This window comes from Macrosteles quadrilineatus, unplaced genomic scaffold, assembly GCF_028750875.1.
Source record: "Macrosteles quadrilineatus isolate MER2022 unplaced genomic scaffold, UCM_ALF_1.0 Scaffold_4__1_contigs__length_99947679, whole genome shotgun sequence".
NCBI classification, from domain to species: Eukaryota; Metazoa; Arthropoda; class Insecta; order Hemiptera; family Cicadellidae; genus Macrosteles; species Macrosteles quadrilineatus.
Genome location: NW_026542597.1, coordinates 65,348,966 through 65,367,434, shown reverse-complemented (window position 1 = coordinate 65,367,434; position 18,469 = coordinate 65,348,966). Strand labels below are relative to the sequence as shown.

The 18,469-nt window shown below is 33.8% G+C and overlaps 1 protein-coding gene across 2 annotated transcripts; it reads right to left on the bottom strand.

The window, feature by feature from the left end:
• Positions 1-330: 330 nt before the first annotated feature.
• Positions 331-17,358, bottom strand: LOC128991284 (cytochrome P450 4C1-like). 2 transcript variants are annotated; one of them, XM_054414036.1, is made up of 12 exons: positions 17,149-17,358; positions 14,717-14,829; positions 13,933-14,023; positions 12,053-12,238; positions 11,211-11,283; positions 10,484-10,610; positions 9,485-9,563; positions 9,215-9,327; positions 8,378-8,446; positions 7,269-7,437; positions 5,973-6,152; positions 331-661 (listed from the first exon to the last, which is right to left on the bottom strand). In XM_054414036.1, exons 1-12 carry the CDS (start codon positions 17,321-17,323, stop codon positions 504-506), a joined length of 1,533 nt encoding a protein of 510 aa, XP_054270011.1. In that variant the 5' UTR covers positions 17,324-17,358; the 3' UTR covers positions 331-503. The 2 variants fall into 2 exon arrangements, with proteins under 2 accessions (XP_054270011.1, XP_054270012.1); XM_054414037.1 differs by lacking the exon at positions 331-661 and having other exon boundaries at positions 6,039-6,152; positions 7,274-7,437.
• Between the last annotated feature and the right edge of the window lie 1,111 nt (positions 17,359-18,469).

Genomic DNA, 18,469 nt, shown 5'->3' with positions numbered 1-18,469 from the left:
GGGTTAAAATACGCACATAGTGGCGTCCCCATCTTAAATAAATGATTAAATGATATCAAGTTACTATGATTTAACAATATACTGTACTGAGTTTTAATTTTGAAAAAAAAATCTTTCAAGAATTAATTTCTGACAGAAAACCTTTTAATATCTTAGTCACACACAAATTTTAAACATTTTTAAATTCAAAATTTGTAGAAGGTAGTGTTCTGATTAGGTTGGAATAGAGAAGTTTATTCTGATGTAAATATTTGAATACTCTAGCCACAAAACATTGTTATACCTTAAATAATGTAAGTGTTAGTACAGTTTTTTGGAAATTCTCTGGTATAAACTAAAACGCTAATCACAATATTATTTAAAAAGCAGCTTAATAAAAAATATTTAATTGCTAAATAAGAAACATTACATTGCTGGTTAGTTTACAGTTTCCTAAATTAAGTTTCACCTAAGTTCAGTCTTTTTTCGATAAAGAGTTAACAGTCATTCAAAAAAATGTTATCTCATTTCTTTCGTGGTTCTAGGTTCACGAAGAGTCCATTCACAGGTTTTAAAGTCAACTCGTATAACCTCAGTTGAATATCCTTCACAGCCTTAATTTTGAAGTTTCTAATCACATTGGCAACCACAATCTTCAACTCCATCATGGCAAACCTTTGGCCTAGAAAAGCATTTATAAATCGTTCAGTAAAATTGTATAAATAATAATTGTGCTTAATCAAAGTAATTATCTATTTTGTATGTTTATGTGCTGATATGTAAAAACATTATAGAGAGTCTAGATTGTTTCAAAAGTATAGTAATTCTATCTCTACTATCATATTCATTGAATGAATGAATGAATGAATGAATAAAGTGCTTTATTTTAACATAAACATTCCTCTCATAACATAAGCATACACTTAATTAAACAATGGTCTACGACCGTCTGTTTGGTTGGCACACCTGGAAAACACATTTATGAAAATTAAGTTGAAACAAAATACACTTACTAACGTACACAAATTTACATACAATTTAACATCCATTTTCAACAAAACTAAAAAAAATACCTTTTTCATAATATTGTTTACATAACTTTTATTATTTTATTTTTAAAATTATTAGAATTTAAAAGGTTTACGCATGATAAAAACTATAAAAATTACTATGAATATTTAAGAAGACAAGTTGTTTGACATAATTATTGTTTTGAATTAATTTATAAATTAGAAAGATAAAAAACAATTTTGAATTAGAAAAAAAAAAAAAAATTAATTTATTCGTAATTAAATTCTCTAATTAACTCCCACCTCCTTCTCCACGCCTCCCTCATAAAGTTTGCTAATTTACGCCAATCCCTACCATTTATGTATTCTATGTGTTCTTCCCAATGCATGCTTCGTTTTCCAAACCAATATTCCCTGATATCACCTAAAATTGGGCAAATAGAAACAAAATGAAAAACTGTTTCAAATTCACGCAAATTGCACAAACTACAGAAATGATTTTTATTCGTTATCCATGGTTTGTGATTCAAATCAACCAGCTCTGCTCAGGCCTTAATGACCCATGAGATAAGACTTATATTGATGCTATCAGTGAGAAAACTCCTGGGCCCTAGGTCAAGGTCAACGGCAAGCAGTTGTTGGTGATATTGCGATGTACGCGCTCTGCCAACCATATCAATTCTCCAGCTATCTCTTTCCGCCTCAATTATCTTCACTAATCCCTCAAAAACATCTGCTGACTCGAAATTAATATCCAAACCGTGTTTTCGCCCTAGACATTTCCACTCTTTGGCCCAAAAAATACCTTTTCCAATTACAGATTTAGCAATAATTTTTGGTAGGCGTGATTCTGGCATATTAAAAACCTTAAAAATGTATGTTGCGTTAATTTGTAGATTAAAGAAATACAACTTTTCAAAACATGTTTCTAAGTAAACAATATAGTTGGGAGTGTTATGTGGCAATCTAAAAATCCTTTTAATAAACGTTTTCTGAGCATTTTCTAACTGAGAAATTTCTGAAAACCCCCAAACTTGTGCGCCGTAACACAAAATAGCTCTGAGAATAGATTCGAAGCATAATATTTTAATCTGCAGCGGGACTTTGTTGTTGTCTACTAGCCTTTGCCATACTGAATTAATTGCATAATTAGTTAGCCTCCTCTTCTCTATGAAATGTTTTTCCCATGACAATGTCGTTGTAAATAAGATTCCCAAATATTTATAACTATCTACCACTTCAACCTGTTTGCCCTTATACCACCATCTATCATGTCCCGATAATCTACCACCTTTCCTGAAAACCATTATTTTGGATTTGGATATATTTACTGTAAGGTTCCAAATTGAACTGTAACACTCCAAGTTTTTAATCATCATTTGTAATGCTGTTGCTGTGGGGGCCAACAATACGATGTCGTCTGCATACATCAAAACATTTACTCTCTTTCCACCGAAATTACAGCCACCTTCCAGCACCTCTGGCAAATCATTTACGAATAAGCTGAACAGGAGAGGACTTCCTATACATCCTTGTCTTAAACCTGTCTTTGTCTCAAACTCATCTGAAATGCCGCCCTTACACCAAACCGCTGCAGATGTGTTACAATAATAACTCCTCAAAACATCTAAAACGTGCGTTGATACGCCGATTGATGAAAGTTTTAACATAAGCGATCGTCTATCAATAGTGTCAAACGCACTTGAAAAATCCACAAAAAATGCATACAACTTGCCACCTTTCTCCGCTAAACGTAGTTTGATCATCGAAGCCAAATTAAAAATATTATCTATAGTGGAATAGTTTTGTCTGAAACCCGCCTGGAACTCCGAAAGATGTGGTTTTCATTGACCCAATTTGTAAGTCTATTATTTAGCATTCCTATAAATATTTTACCAATACAATTTATAAAAGACAATCCTCTATAATTTTGAACTGAATTAATATCACCCTTTTTAAACAATGGAAAAACTATCGATTTCTTAAAGCTTTCAGGTATGACCTTATTCCGAAAAATGTCATTATAAATACTAAGTAGTTTAGTCAAAAATAGGTCTGGGGCATTCTTATAAAACTCATATGGGACTCTATCTAGGCCCGGTGCTTTATTATTTTTCAAACTGGACAAAACAACTTTTAATTCTAGGAAATCAAAGTCTTTATCAAGATAATCATCGGCAATAAAAGGTTCTGCAAACGAGATAGTACTCTCCACCAGAGGATTTAGTAAAGTGTGTAACCCATTCTTCAGGTTTTATATTTCCTACTCGGTTTATGTTATTTTTACACTTAAACGAGTTTATTGCTCGCCAACGCGTTTTGGAATCTTTAGACACAGTAAGAGTTGAGATTAAAGAATAGTTGTATTCGTTCTTCTTTCCTGTACATAGCTGTTTATATTTCCTCTGCTCCTCAACATACTTAGCCTTTATTTCAGTTGAATTGGTTTGTCTAAAAAGCTGTAACAGTTTAAACACTCTCTTTCTGGCGTTTAAACAGTGATAGTCAAACCAAGGTTGTTTACCAACAAAAGGTGTATTACTCTTTGAACCTAGCTTATAATGTGCAGAATTAGTTATAACATTTAATACATCATTAACAGTTTGCGGCGAAAAAGATTTCATACTTTCCTCAACTTTGCTAGTATAGTTCAGACAATCAAAATTCGTCCATTTCAGCTTTGGCAACAATGGTATAATTTTCCCCTCTCCTGCACCCCCTCCCACAGGCCCAGGAGTCTCAACATTTAAACTTACTTCTATTGGCATATGATCTGATCCGGGAAAACCAACAACTTTGAAGTCGTGAATCGAATGTAAACAATTAAAAGTGACCGCTGCTATATCTATGACTGAGTTACCCCTATGTCCAACAAAAGTAAATTCACCCTCTTTGTCCCCTATTGACCTTCCGTTTAAAACTACTAATCCTAAATTGTCACACAAATCTAATATTTTACGCCCATTTGAATTTAAAATGTTGTCTTTTGAATGTCTAATGTCCTCAATCCTATTATTCGAAATGCTAATTATATTTTCAGAAAAACTCTGTTCTATTCCAATACGCCCATTTAAATCCCCTATAAGGACTATATTCTGGAAACAGCTATTATCAAAGAAACTTTGAAGCCTATTATAATCTATTTGCCAACAATTGAAATTTAGGTAAACAGGCACTATAAACAATTGCTCGCAGCCAACAACAATATTGTCGAGCCTAACCACATTAAAATATTCAAAGTTTACAAACGTTACATCGCTTATAAAATGAGAGTTACGATTTAATGCGTAAACTAGACCACCTGAATATCTACCAACATTAGCAGTTCTCACTGCGAAAGTAAAAGTTAAATCAAAGTTACTTAACCTATTTACAATAATATCTTGATCATTTTCCGCGACAAATGTCTCTAAAAATATAATTAAATCAAACTCCTTTATGAACTCTAAAAATAACAAATCATTTACCTTATTTTTTAATCCACAAACGTTATAAGATAAAACCTTGAATTGAGTAAGCCCGGTCGTCGTTGGGTTGTGGTTTGAAGTTAGTCCCTCTGTAGATGGATTGGCGTCACCTCCTCACTCATTGTCGTGGTTGGAAACGCGAGGCGACTGCGTAGGTGTTGAAACTGACACGTTCTGCGACGTACCCGTAGCACTCGCCGACCCCTGCGTTGTTGGAGCTGTTGTCCTCTCTGTTGATATGTCCATCACTACTGTTGATCTGGGTACTTTAAGATCACGTAAGAAGTCTGAAAAATCACGTTTGAAGAGTGTCTGCAACAATTGAGCACCATCCTGGTTGCCTGCCTTTAGTTCACCTCCCTCCCATGTGAACCGATGTCCTTTGAAAGTCATATGGTCGAAATATAATGATATCTTATTCTTTTGTTTCCCCGCCACACTTTCAATTTCGTCTCTAAGCTTTGACAGACATGCTCGTTTTTCACGCACTTCTTTAGGATAGTCTCTATGCACTGAATAACCGGTGCCTTTTAACTCTCTTACACGTGACATAATATAGTAGATGTCGGCGTCATTTGGTAGGTGTGCAATGATTGCATTGTTACTTCCCCCTAGAGGGTGGGCTCTATTTACAAATATAGTATCCGCACTCCCGAAAACATCGTTGCAAAACTTTCGCACGATTTCATTGAAGTTACGTGTTTCCTTGGACCACTTCAACCCCCTAAATATGAGGTTGTTACGCCTAGATCTTCCTTCAAGATCGACTAACCTAGACATAACCACACTCTCTCTCTGTTGCAAGTCCTCTATTTGTTTCCTTAGTACAATATTCTCCTTTTGTAACTCCGACACTTGCCCCGTGAGTTGAGAGAACTCCTTTTTGGTTGCCATATTTTCTAATTTACTATCAAGCAACTGGCCCAAGTCCCTCAGAAGTTGGGATCGTGTAATATCGCCTACCTTTTCTTCACTGCCCATGTTGGCCGTTACCGTCTCGACGTCGTCTGCACACTCCGGCGACGAATAAGATCTCTGCCGTTTGAATGACCTATTTACTGGTGTAAAATATTTATCGATTTTTGATTCTGTCATATGACCACTTAACACGCACTACAATTGTAATAATTAGATGGTAAATCCACTAGTCACTCACTGTCCACTATCGAGTCCACACTGGTTTAGCCGAGACCACGTTGCCGCACCACTTATCGCTTATAACTGCTGTTTACTGCCGGTTTGCGGTAAATTTAGCTTATCACTCCGTGTAAATCAGTCAACATAACCGGATTTCACTCAGATTTACTGATAAAATGTCGTTAAATTGTGAAAATTTAAGAATATTTAGGAGCTTGCAATCACGCACGTCTGCTTTGAATCGCACCAGTAGTGCCAACCTCCTATCATATTCATTGACTCGATAAGCTATAGAAACTGAAAGAATCAGGATTCGTACATTATTCACTTTGACCATGCAAAAAAGCAGATAGAATATTTTTAAAAACTAAAAACTCACCAATACAGTTGCGAGGACCAGCACTGAAAGGTATGAAAGCATAAGGATGTCTTGTCTTGACTCTTTCAGGCAAGAAATTGTCTGGATCGAATGTCTCCGGATTTGGATACCAGTTGGGATCTCGATGCAAATGAAAGATGCTAACAGTTAAGTTTGTGAGAGCTGGTACCGTATAATCACCTAAAAAAGAAAAATAGATAACGTAAACGTATCTATTTTTCTCTTTAAACTTTTGTCATTATAGACTATTGGACATCTGTCTCCATTTTAGCAACCTTACCCTTAACCTTAAACCTACCCTAAACCTTACCTTTAACTTAACCTCTATGCTGTTAGTGCTGGCACCTATTTTTTTTCCTAACATCATACCAAAAACCAGAGTTGTATTTATGTTAACTACTCATCTTAATGAAACAATATCTGAACAAAATAACTCATCTCAGACAAAAATAACACCTATGTTAACTTCAGTATGCCTTCAACAACACATTTTTGTTATGTATCAGTGTCAGTGGTTATAGAAGTTAAAGCCCCCCCCCCCAAAAAAAAATTGTATACATTTTGTTAGTATAAATTTAAACATACCTACATTAAGTTATAAAACCATTACGGAGGTTTTTGGACACAGTTATAGACCTTGAAAATGGCTTTAAAAATAGCAAATGTTCCGGGGTAGGACCCCCCAAACCCCACTCTGTGGTGTGGAGCACCCTGGTAGCCCCCCTCTTGACAAAGTCCTTAGCCTAGAACCGCCACTGCTTAGCTCTATACAAACAACTCATCTTTATTTGAACAACATCCATGTTAACTACACATCTACTACAATGCCTTTGTCAAATACTTACCACCAAGCCATCACACTTATGTCATCATCTCATATCCATGCTATCATGACTACTTTAACAACTCACTTCTATACCAACTAATTACATCCATATCAACTAATATCTATATCAACTAATAATCACATCTATATCAACTACTCACTTCTATATCAACAACTCACCTCTATATCAACTACTCACTTCTATATCAACAACTCACCTCTATACCAACTACTTTTTTTGTCCTAGGACACTAGGCATGAGCGCGGAATTATTTTTCACATTACCTCAGGCAAGACCCAGGGGGTTACGGAATCATCACTTATAAAATCCATTGGTGATTTGGCGGGATTTGAACTTGGGACCCCAGGAACCGAAGTCCCGCACTCTAACCACTAGACCAACTCGCTCCCCCTATATCAACTACTAGACTCTATATATCAACTACTTAACCTCTATATGAACAACTCACGCAACTCTAGATCCTCATCTAGCCAGCGAGCTATCATCGGTACACTGGGGTAGAGCCTCTGTGCCTCCTTGATAACTCTTTCCAAATACTTCATGTTACTCAAGTCATCATAAGTAAAGCTTCGCTCAGTACCTTCCAGGACATGATCTAACTCCTCAGCTACCTTTTCCTGGGGAATTTTTAAACAAATGTTTATTGTTTCAGATTAGTTTACAAACGCGGAACCTTAACGGTGCTTGTTTGATAGTAAAATAAAATAATAATGTAAAATTTAGCAATTATTTGCTTAGGCATATTTTGTTAAGCATTTTTGCTTGGGGAAGAGAGAGATTTGGGCTAATAAATACTCAATAAAAAGGCCACAAAACTTACTACAGATTTCTCGTCCTAATACTGTATAAGAAAATAATCATCCAGAGACAAATAAGGTTAAAAGACCTGTTGTCACCTTATGACCAAAGCCTTGTCCTGAGATTATGAGTATTTCGGCTCTTCAGCTATTATCAGATTGTTGAATAAGAAATTACTTGGCTAAAGAAGTGAGTCAAAATTTTGAATCAAAACTCATGAACATCACATAAAACAACGACTAACCGTTTAAGATTAAGTTTTTAAATGGTGTTAGTGTTTTATGTCACATACTATGTGTTAATGTGGTTTGTTAAAAAAACAAAAAAAAAACACACTTTTGGGCAAGATAAGTTATAATACGACGATCTGATGATGGCTGAAGAGCCAAAATGTGCATTCCATGGAGGACGAAACTTGAATGAAGACGCATCAGCATGAAGAGCCCAGATGTGCATTCCATTGAGACTTGAATCAAGATGCAACAACAGTATTTTAACCTTTTTAATTGTCAAACAACTGGTCTGGAAACACCACAACAAAAAATGAAATTCTCCAGAAAGTAGACTGATAGACCTTAGCATCTGTATCCTCCCTGAAGAAGTCCTAGTGTATTTACTTGTATTACCTCAGGTAATCTAAATTTTCAAGTAGGCTAGCTAAAACCAATCCGAAAAACCTTTGGAATCAGCCATATTTGTTTAGAAAAATAATATATTATTGTTTGTCAGAGATTTTTCTCTCAATTTTAATGTCCATACCTGGATGTCAGGGTGTTTTCCCAGCAGGTATAAGGTCCACACTATAGCCATTGCTGTTGTATCATGACCCTGAAAAATAAATAAAATATATTTTTTAGTATTTAAAAGTATCTTTAGATAAAAAAAAAAAAAACTTATAGATAAATGACTTTAGATAAATGAACTTACTTGATATCAATTTTAAACAACTGTGTTGCATTTACGAAGCTTAAGACTATTCAATTTTGTTCTTGATTCTTGTTGTTGTTGTTGTTGATTCTTGTTGTTGTTTAATATTTATAACAAACTCGTATGTTTGTGTATAAGCTACAAAGCCTTTAATTATTGAATACAAACTATTTGACTCTATGATAAAAAGGTAAAGAAGTTAACCGAGTTCAGTCATAATATAATGAAATGATTACAAATTCCAATAGGTTTAATTTATCCACCCACATGTGCACTTTGATTACAAGCGAACCTAATGAGTAAGCTTGATTTTCATTAGTATATATTTTTTAAATCCAATATAAAAAAAACAATTTTTCTGCAGGCTTCTCATGACGAACCAAACGTCTGTGGGTTTTACAGTCTAAGTTAATTTCTTTTTAAAATCGTTAAACCACAAAATTTTTTCTATCAACAATAAAACAACGTGATTTTTTTAAATTGCAAAAGTTGTTATTGGTGAAATTGAATACTTTTTCTGCTGCATGAACTAGTGATTTCAATGGTTATAGGGCTATAACAACTTGTCAAAAGTTATTTGTGAGGGAACAGATTAGCCTTGCAAGCTGCAAACTGTTAATATTTTAGAATTGGATTAAGTTACAGGAAGTTATTTATTGAAATGTTCACCTCAAACATGAAGGTGTCCACTTCCTCTCTGATCTCCAAGTCTGTGAGAGGGTGAGTCATTGTTTCACAAGTCTCCAACAGCAGATCTAGAAGAGCCAGTCTTCTCTTATACCCTGGCGACAGAGTTAGGTTTATTTGTCAAAACTTAAACCCTATTATTCTGCATGACATGCTGTGCTTGTAAAGAATAGCTCTTATAACATAAACTTATTTGAGAACAGTTTGCAGCAGTAATTTAAGTTTAAGAGATGTACTTTTTGTTAAACTCACCTGGAATGTCTTCATTCATTTTATCATCTTTAATCTTCTGTTGTCCATTTTTTCTGTGTTCTTTTCTTTCTCGTATTACCTACAAAGAAATATATATACAGTGTGTCACAATAATGCATAGCGGGCTCTGAAGAAACCAGGTTTTACACACAAATATTATAATAGAAAACAGTGTGGATCATAATCATAAGCAAATTACGTACCGGTAACTAACCCAAATCCTAACTAGTATCTTTGTAGTGTAGCAAAAATTAAACGTTCAAAACTGCTTTGCTAAAAAAACTCTATAGACTCAAGACTCACTTTTTCTCTCGTGTTATAAACGTTACTTTTCGCTACACTACAAAGACTAATTATTTTCTGAACATTACAAAGCTCATAGTATTTTTCAGGATAAAACTTCAATTTAAAGTTAAAATTTACATTAGTTGTACAGTTTTGGTTGTTGAAAGTTAAAACAGTTGACAAAACAATAACAAGTCTTGGTTAGTTTACGTCGGCAAAATCCATAAAAGATAGTTATATAACATTACTTTCGCATAGTTAACATTCTTTTGCCGTAGTAAACAATGTAATGATGAATTACAAATTATTCTTTATTAGTTTGCTTGTGCATAAAATCTTGACTATGTAACACAATTTTACCATTACATTGATTTTTATTATCTTTTTAATGTGTTGACTTCCATACATTTGACGGGCTACCATTTTAGATATATCAAACTCTGGTTTCACCATTCTTTAAGATTTTGTAAACTCTTCAAAATGAGGTGTCACTTGAAGGGGCTTAACATTTAACAATTTTTAGTTACCCCCAAAATCCTCAATTTTTTGGGAAACCTCAAAATTCCCAAAATCATAAAATGAAACTTTGTAGGACCAACAAAAGGATATCTTTGTATATTTCATTAGAAAAATATTAGATGCGGGGTGGGGGGGTTCATGACTTTTTATTCACCCTGTAGAAGAAGGGGCTTATTATTTCAGTTTTGAACTTACGTTCTCAGTAAAGCTGTGCAGTTTCTGCAAGCACTGCATGTAACGTTTTCCTGCAGCAGTCCTGTAGTAGACTGAGTCTGGGTACAGCCAAGGACGATACTCTCTGTATGTTATCAACTCGTTCACTCTGACAAAACAATCAAGCAATAACATACTGAATTTACTTTAGCAGAGGTCCTGTTGAGCAGTTGAATAGTCGGTGTAGTCGTAAATATTCTAGTGCGGGAATGCTTACCAGTGTTTTGGAAAAACACATGGCTGCCTATTAAAGAAATAGGATTTTTTAAAGCAGAGTGACCTTTCCCAGGTGCCTACCGTGGCTACTACTCAATGATGTATCATAAAAATGTTAAGGGTCCATGAATCACATACATAAAATATCTCTTTAATAATGGTTCTAATAAAAAAAAAAATAAAACATCACTCTCCCTTACTACCATTCCTTGTGTTGAACATTAAAGTATACCAAAACTCAATAATTCAATTGTTTTGTAAAATATAAATCGACTTGAACTGATATTTATATTGCATGACCTTTTAAAGTGTAGCTTGTTTAGGTATGAAAATACTTTATAGAACTATTTAAAACAGATTAAATTATTTCTCTGTGTTCAATGTTCAAACTTCAACATGCAAGTGCAAGTTGCACAAGCAAGTGAACTTTGATAGTTTAAATGAAGTATAATGTCCATCCTATAAATTATATTAGTTAAACATAGTGACTTACTCATACACTGTAGAAACATAGTTTTCATGTTCCGCACTCTCTTGAATATTAAACGTAGTTCCCATTGCAGTTTCTGGAATATAATAGAAAATGAAAATTACACACACATAATTAAAACATACATTAACATATTTACAAAAATACATATATTTCTATTGTCTAATAGGCGGGGAGCGAGCTGGCGTAGTGGTTAGAGCGCGGGACGTCAGTCCCTGAGGTCCCGGGTTCGATCCCCGCCAAGTCACCAATGGATTTTTTCAAAGTGATAATGCCGCTACCCCTAGGTCTAGCCTGAAGTAATGTGAAAAACAATCCCAGGCTCGTGCCTAGCGTCTTAAGAAAAAAAAGTCTAATAGGCGAGTAGATACCTGGTTGGTGGTGTTGGCTAATGTGAACACTGAACAGAGATATTATACATCGATGTGGGAAACCAAAGGTCTTGGATCTTGGGTTCGCGCACAGGCATCCACTTAAAATTATTAGTTCCCACGTTATCGACAGGATTGCCTCCAAGTTTTCTCCATATGGGCGAATTGAAGACCATAAGACATTCCTAAAAGCAGGTTTCTAAAAAGTAACACTGGGCTGGTAAAAATGGTAAAGGTTTAAATATTAAGAACCTCCTGAATCTATTTCAATCAATTATAAATAAAGAAATTTAAAAAGAGAACATTTAGCAAATGTTTCCATAGGTTAAAGTTGTAATCCATCCAACATAACAGAACAAATAATTAAATTGCACGATATCAATACTTTACTTAAAATGTACAAAATATTTAACTTTGTTTAAATCTACCTAATGATAGTTTTGTTACTAAACCATGGTGAACAAATTAACTTACCACACACGATATCCAATGTACATCTAGATATTAACGGCATCAAGTCCACTTCTGACTCTTGAGAAAGTTTGTGCAATTTTTTCACAAATATCTTCGACCTCTCCACAAAAACTTGAAGAAAATCTTCAAGGATATTAAAGTGAAAAGCTGGAGTGATGAGTTTTCGATGGAGATGCCACTTTGTTCCTACAACACAGGAATTTTCATTAAGTCTAAACTAAGTTTCATTAGTCCACTGAATCATAATTTAAATCTTCAGAACTGGGATTTCTAAGTAGGAATTTTTGTGTTAAAAAAATATATTTAGGAAAAATGCACAGTTTACCATTTTAATTTACTTGTGTATTTTAGCTGTTTACAAGCACAAAAAAAAACTATACGGCTTATTTCTGTGTTATTTACTTTTTAATATCGGTCATGGAATAAATGAACTTCATAGACTGAATGAATAAATTTGTGTTTAGTTATCTATTTCATGGCTTTATACAACCCATAATCTACACACGAGCTTATCAGCCAATAAAAATGCATATAGAAAGGAAATGATATAAGGTAAACCAAATGATGTGCTGGAATTGCAAAACCGTGACATTATTAGAGTTCATCTTACTTTTTTAAAATTGTGTTTCTTTCTCGTAAGACATTACAAGACACTACAAGAGTATCCATGACTAATTACTATGTGTAAAAACTACTGACCTCACATATACTTGTTCTTTTTACGTCTTGTGTTGTGTTAAATTATTTTTTTTTTCATTTTGACATGTTATAATAATTGAAAATGTAGTACTTGTGAGTAGTCTGCAGCTTTACTGAGATGAAAACATGGACTACAGACGGACGGGGGCAATAAAAGGAAGCATATTTTTTCGTAAATTAAGCCCAGTGAGACAATCTATAGCTATGTTTTTATTAAATGTTTGTTTTTTATTTTATTGTTTTTATTTTTTTGTGTTTTTTTAATATGTTTGTTCGTCTAATCTGAAGGTTTCTTGGCTATGATATTAAGTGTTGTCAATCTTAGTTAAATATTTAATTTGTCATTGTCGTATCCATGACTGTTGTTGTCTAGCAAAAGGTTGACCATAACAGTAAGACTAGGGGGTGGACCATTCCTACACAAACTTAAAAATGTCACTAGCGTTAACTATGAACAAAAGTCAAATTAGCAAACAGCGCATGATTTTGTCGCGGCGCATTAAGTTAGCCCACTTAAAATGCAGTAAGTCACTACCTCCTCTGCTGTACAAGTGCCAAGCATCTAGCAGTGAAGTCGCTGAATCATGTTGACGAAGTGTAAACGTGTTTAACTAAAGTACTAATTATATTAGTACTGACTGGTATTGTTCTTAAATCTTAGTACAAAGAAGTTAAAGAGACAGGTATAGCACAAAAACGACCTAAAATAATATTTGACAAAAACTATTGTTTCATGCAAAAAAATTAAAATTTAAAATAGTAGTTTATGAGCTTAAAATGAGAAACTGCTCATCCAGGAAAGACCACATTGTGTTAAACTGTTAAATTCACCTAAAAATTACTACCAGGTCTTTAGAAGCCAGGCCAAAAAGTTGAATAATTTTACTGCCATCATCAGAAGTAAGCTCACATTTTTCCTATGCATTGTCAACGGTTTATTCTGCTTTTCAGCTAAATAGGGCCAAAAGAACAATTAGAGGTGGGGTATTTTAGCGCTCAATACTAACACAAATATACGCAACCAAAAAAGTAAGATATGAATTTATCTTAAAAAACAAAAACAATTATAACAAAATATACTCAAAGGAATAACAATTGTTCTACACAAATTTACGGCAATTATAGCAAAAGAAATACTTAACCCTTAGAATAAATGGAAGGCTTTTATGGATTATCTTTACCTGAACTAGTCAATAATCCCGTTCCCAGCCAAGACTCCATCCTTTCGTAGGCCGTGCTCTTCTTTATGTGCTTTATACTGTTGAGAAGTACCTAAAATTAAAGTTGGTTTATTCAAGTACTTTTCGTCCCGATAAAAGGTGTTGCAAAAATACCACTGAGCACTACAAATTGCATATCATACTAACACAATTTAAGATTTTCATATTTACACATGATTTATTGGACTATAGAACGTATTTTGGTTAATCTTGCTTGGTTTTTACATTCATAGGTTTATAATGGGTCATTGATGTCATTATAAAACAGTGACTTCACTTTACCATTGAACAGTACAGTTTATTTAGGCTGTAGACACCGAAAAACTGTTAAAACATTTAGGAAAAAAAATTGTTTGCGTTGTAAACTTAAGTTGAAATACATATCACAAACTCCGGTGTAAAATGACTTTAGACCTTCAAACTTGTTATGTAATTACGCGTTAACATCTATAACAAGCTTACTACATCATAGCTAGATGATAAGCTGTAATTTACTCAACGTTGGAACGTTTTATATGAGTTTGTGCGTAGAGAGATTTACAATAAAAGTTTCGATCTAATGACCAACAATTTTCTAAAACGTATAATTTTAACCATTAGGTTAATACTCTGCTTTATTGTTCTAGATTCATGTTAAAAGTGATGACTAGATGTGTAAGCTTATCGTTAACATCAATTACTTTCAATAATTACGGTTTTGAACAGTTATAACTAAGAACAAGTAAGGTTATTTATGTGTTCTTACCTCCACGTCCTCCGGCTTACACATGTAAACATCTGCACTAAAGTAGACCAAGTTCCACACCTGGACGATTGATCCGTATGTACCGAAGAACTTATCGAATACTTGAAATAGGTCTGAAATCATAAAAAATTAATTATTACTGGTGTACCTATTGTTTGAGGTCGAGCAATTGCGAAGTATTACATGCGTTATTTTAAAAAGAATAACAGTAATAATTAATTTCCGATGACTTTAGAACAGTAGACTCAAAGATTATGGAAATACTCACGATGTACATAACAGATCGATATAATCAACATTTCTAGTAAACATCTTATCATTTTTCAAAAGCTGATCCTGTTTTTGTGTTTTCTACAAATATTTCCAACTCATAGCCGCATTAGGTTGTCCATAATAACGATTAAAAAAAAATAATTTCTATTTCTTCTGCTTGGTGGTGTTCTATCGACTTTCCTACGTTTCCATAGTTTGCAAATCGGCTATTTAATTCGTGTTGCAAATAAAAAGTAATGCTAAATTAAAGTGTACAGAGGAATCCAATATGGTATTTTGAAGTGGTAAAGAAAATAAGATCTTGTCTATGTGCATGTACACGATATCGAAATCTAAAGACATTATGAGTAACTTAAAAACTATTAAATAAAATAAACCACTTGCGTTAAAAAAAACACCAACAATTTAAAGGTCAAACTATCATTAATCTACCACTGTATGGAAATGATCAAATTGCCACACCTGTAAATAGTACGCAAAACAGCTCATTCCCGCTCGCTAAACTAGTAAATCAACTGATTTTATTGTTGGCGTATATCTATAAAAACAATAGCTTTTGGTAAACAAAATAACATAACCTAAAAAAGCAAACAAATGACATTTTCTTTACACCTAAAAAGTTAATCTGTGTGTTATGATGAGTTAATTATGTTGGTAGGAAAAAACTTGTCTGTATTACGAGCACAAACAGTCAATATACAAATAGCTATTTATACATAACTCGGCAAGGTAGTATAGTGATTTCCAAAAGCTTGGTAAATTTTGGTTACGGTATCAGTTTTCTTTCAAATTTACATTTAAAAAATTACTCTGACTATAAAGACTTGTAGTTCTTAGCTTTGAACGAGTAGCTTTGCCTGTCTACGGATATCACACGTTTATCCATGGCAAATTTTCTCCAAATGATTGCTATTTATGCAGCAAAAACATTAAATACTTGATTCAATCCACTAAAAATAAAATTCAACTTTAACTCAATGTCAAAAGCAGACTTGTTATCCTACAAAACCACACCTTCTATTGACGTTCAAGTGGCTAGCTATCCCATTTATAGTTTGATCCTTGAAATTTAGACGATCTCTCAATGCACAACACATATCCTAGATAAAGCTACGAGGCAGTCCCTTAAAAAAGGCACGTGGAAAACCTCTATTTGATGGCTGCTCATTTTAATTTCAAACGATGATTAATCCTCAATTATGGCTCATAGTAACGCGACGGATTACGAATTGGAGGCAGCGATTGATGGATTGGCATCCTGGTTCATCTAACTTAGTATTTATTATTTTTACCCATTCTTATACTTTGCCGGCTTACCCGTTGCTTTGCTTGATATATCCTAGCATTGGTCATATTGTACGGTACAGTTAGCTAATAAAACGGCCTAGCCTTAACGTCCACAGTGAAAGCTTACTTTTGCCTCCAAACTGTTCAAAACAGTCCCCGTATTTTAGGTAATACTATTTTAAGTGTCGGGTTAGAGGGGGGGGGGGGGGGTAAAGCAGAAAAAATTATTTTATTAAATATATCGAAAACCATGTGGTTTAGCGCAAGCATTTCCCTCTGTATAGTCAATGGCTTTAGTAACTAACCATTAACTTTTTCAAGATTATTATGAGTAACTTACCATTCTCGTTTGAAATTTATCGTAGATAATTTTTGAAACAATCTATTTTGCACTAAGCTTTTCATGGCTTTAAAAAATAAAAACACAAATCCTACAATTTTTTCAACTGTAACCCCCTCTCTCCCTAAACCCAACGCTCAAAATGGTGTAACTTTTTACCATACAATATGGCGACTATATCGAATAGTTTGCAGGCAAAAGTAAGCTTTCTCTTTGATTGTCGAGGTTAAGGTACTATTGTACTTAAAGTATTGAACCTAAAGTATAAGTAGTAAGGTATTGTACCTAAGTGGACGGACAAATGAAGGGTAAAAAGAGGCCAACGACCATTTAGAAAAATAAAATAACAATGTCATTTAGCAGTCACGGTAAAGCTGAAAAAAGAACATTTACACAATGGTACTTTTAGTGACTCAATTGACTGAAGTACAGACTAATACTTCCCAAAGTAGAACTTCTACATCAAAACTAGTTGTAACATAGCCTCCGTGTTCTAATCTTTACTTTAATTATTACAATTGAATCAACTTACACTCTCTAGGAACGTTGTACTCCATCGCTGCGCTCATTTTATACTTTGGCTTGGGTCCTGGAAGCTTGTCTATCATCTGTTTGTATCTGTGAAGAGCTAGCAGTTTTCTCAGAATGAATGGCAGAGTAACTAAGACAACTACGGCGATAAGAACTTGGCTGATCCATCCCACCATTGTTCTAGGGACATAACACAAATAACGTTGTTTATTCCATGTTGGACACTAAATTATAAAAAAATGACGACTGAAGTAGTGGTTAAGAGTGCAGGACTTCTCTCTGGAAGCTCTAGGTTCTAATCCCACAAATTACTTTAGTCCTCGCCACCCTAACTTGAGGCAGCCAAAGAAGTTAGGGTGGCGAGGACTATAGTAGCATTTAGCTATGCAATGAAGTCACTTGGCAGTTTGGAACCAACCATACGTATAAAATCTAAACAAAAATCAGGCCAAACGGACTATAGGAATTATTCTCTATGGATATTCGCTTATACAATCCAAAACAATTCAGTGTAATAAGAAAAAAATGTAGTACATCATAATGATTTTCTTGTACTTTTTAAATCTCCAAAAGTGTACTGTAACTGTGAATTGAACGAAAGGAAGCGTTCTTATATACCTGCTTTGAAATAAATTAAATTTCCTCAAATTTGTATGAGTTAAAGTTATGTATCCATTTATAATTATATACTTCAAGATAGAGAATTTATCATTTTGGAAAATTAAAAAAAAAAAAAACTTAGAGTCTAGAGTTAATTATATTATAAGCAAAATGTCATCTTTAATACTGGATTAAGATCCTACAACGTCACTAACGTCAGTAATGAAAAATAATGTCGTGGTGAATTTATTTATCGTTAATTTAGGCAAAAAACTTGCCATTTAAAGATAAAAAAATTGCAAATCAAGACTTTTTTTTATAGTCTATAGCCTATTTCAAACGTGTTATGTGTTATTATATTTGGCAAGGATACAAAGTCATGTTAAAACAAACGAATTTTTATTCAGTACATCTACCTATTTATCATAAGGTTACATAAAATGTATATAACATGTACTGTGCACAAAGAAGAAAAAAAACTTTATAAAATATCATCACATTTTGGATTTTTTGGGAGGACCAGGTTAGTTATATTTCTATCGGCTCTCACAAAAGATGCACTGGAAGAGGCTATTCGTGCCAAAAAGTAGGGCTGATATGCTCCACTATGTGTTATTATATTGTCAAATATAATAACACATATAAACCTATAATAACGCGTTTGAGTTAAGCTGTAGACTACATAAGAAAGTTTGGATTTGCCAATCCATCTTCTTTTTAAA

What these genes read in the sequence shown, in the direction of transcription:
- LOC128991284 (XM_054414036.1), bottom strand. Translation starts at nt 17,323, where the DNA reads ATGGTGGGATGGATCAGCCAAGTTCTTATCGCCGTAGTTGTCTTAGTT. An exon ending in GTACAACGTTCCTAGAGAGT is followed by an intron (nt 14,830 to 17,148) that starts GTAAGTTGATTC and finishes TTATGATTTCAG; the next exon opens with ACCTATTTCAAGTATTCGAT. An exon ending in GGGATTATTGACTAGTTCAG is followed by an intron (nt 12,239 to 13,932) that starts GTAAAGATAATC and finishes CCTGTGTTGTAG; the next exon opens with GAACAAAGTGGCATCTCCAT.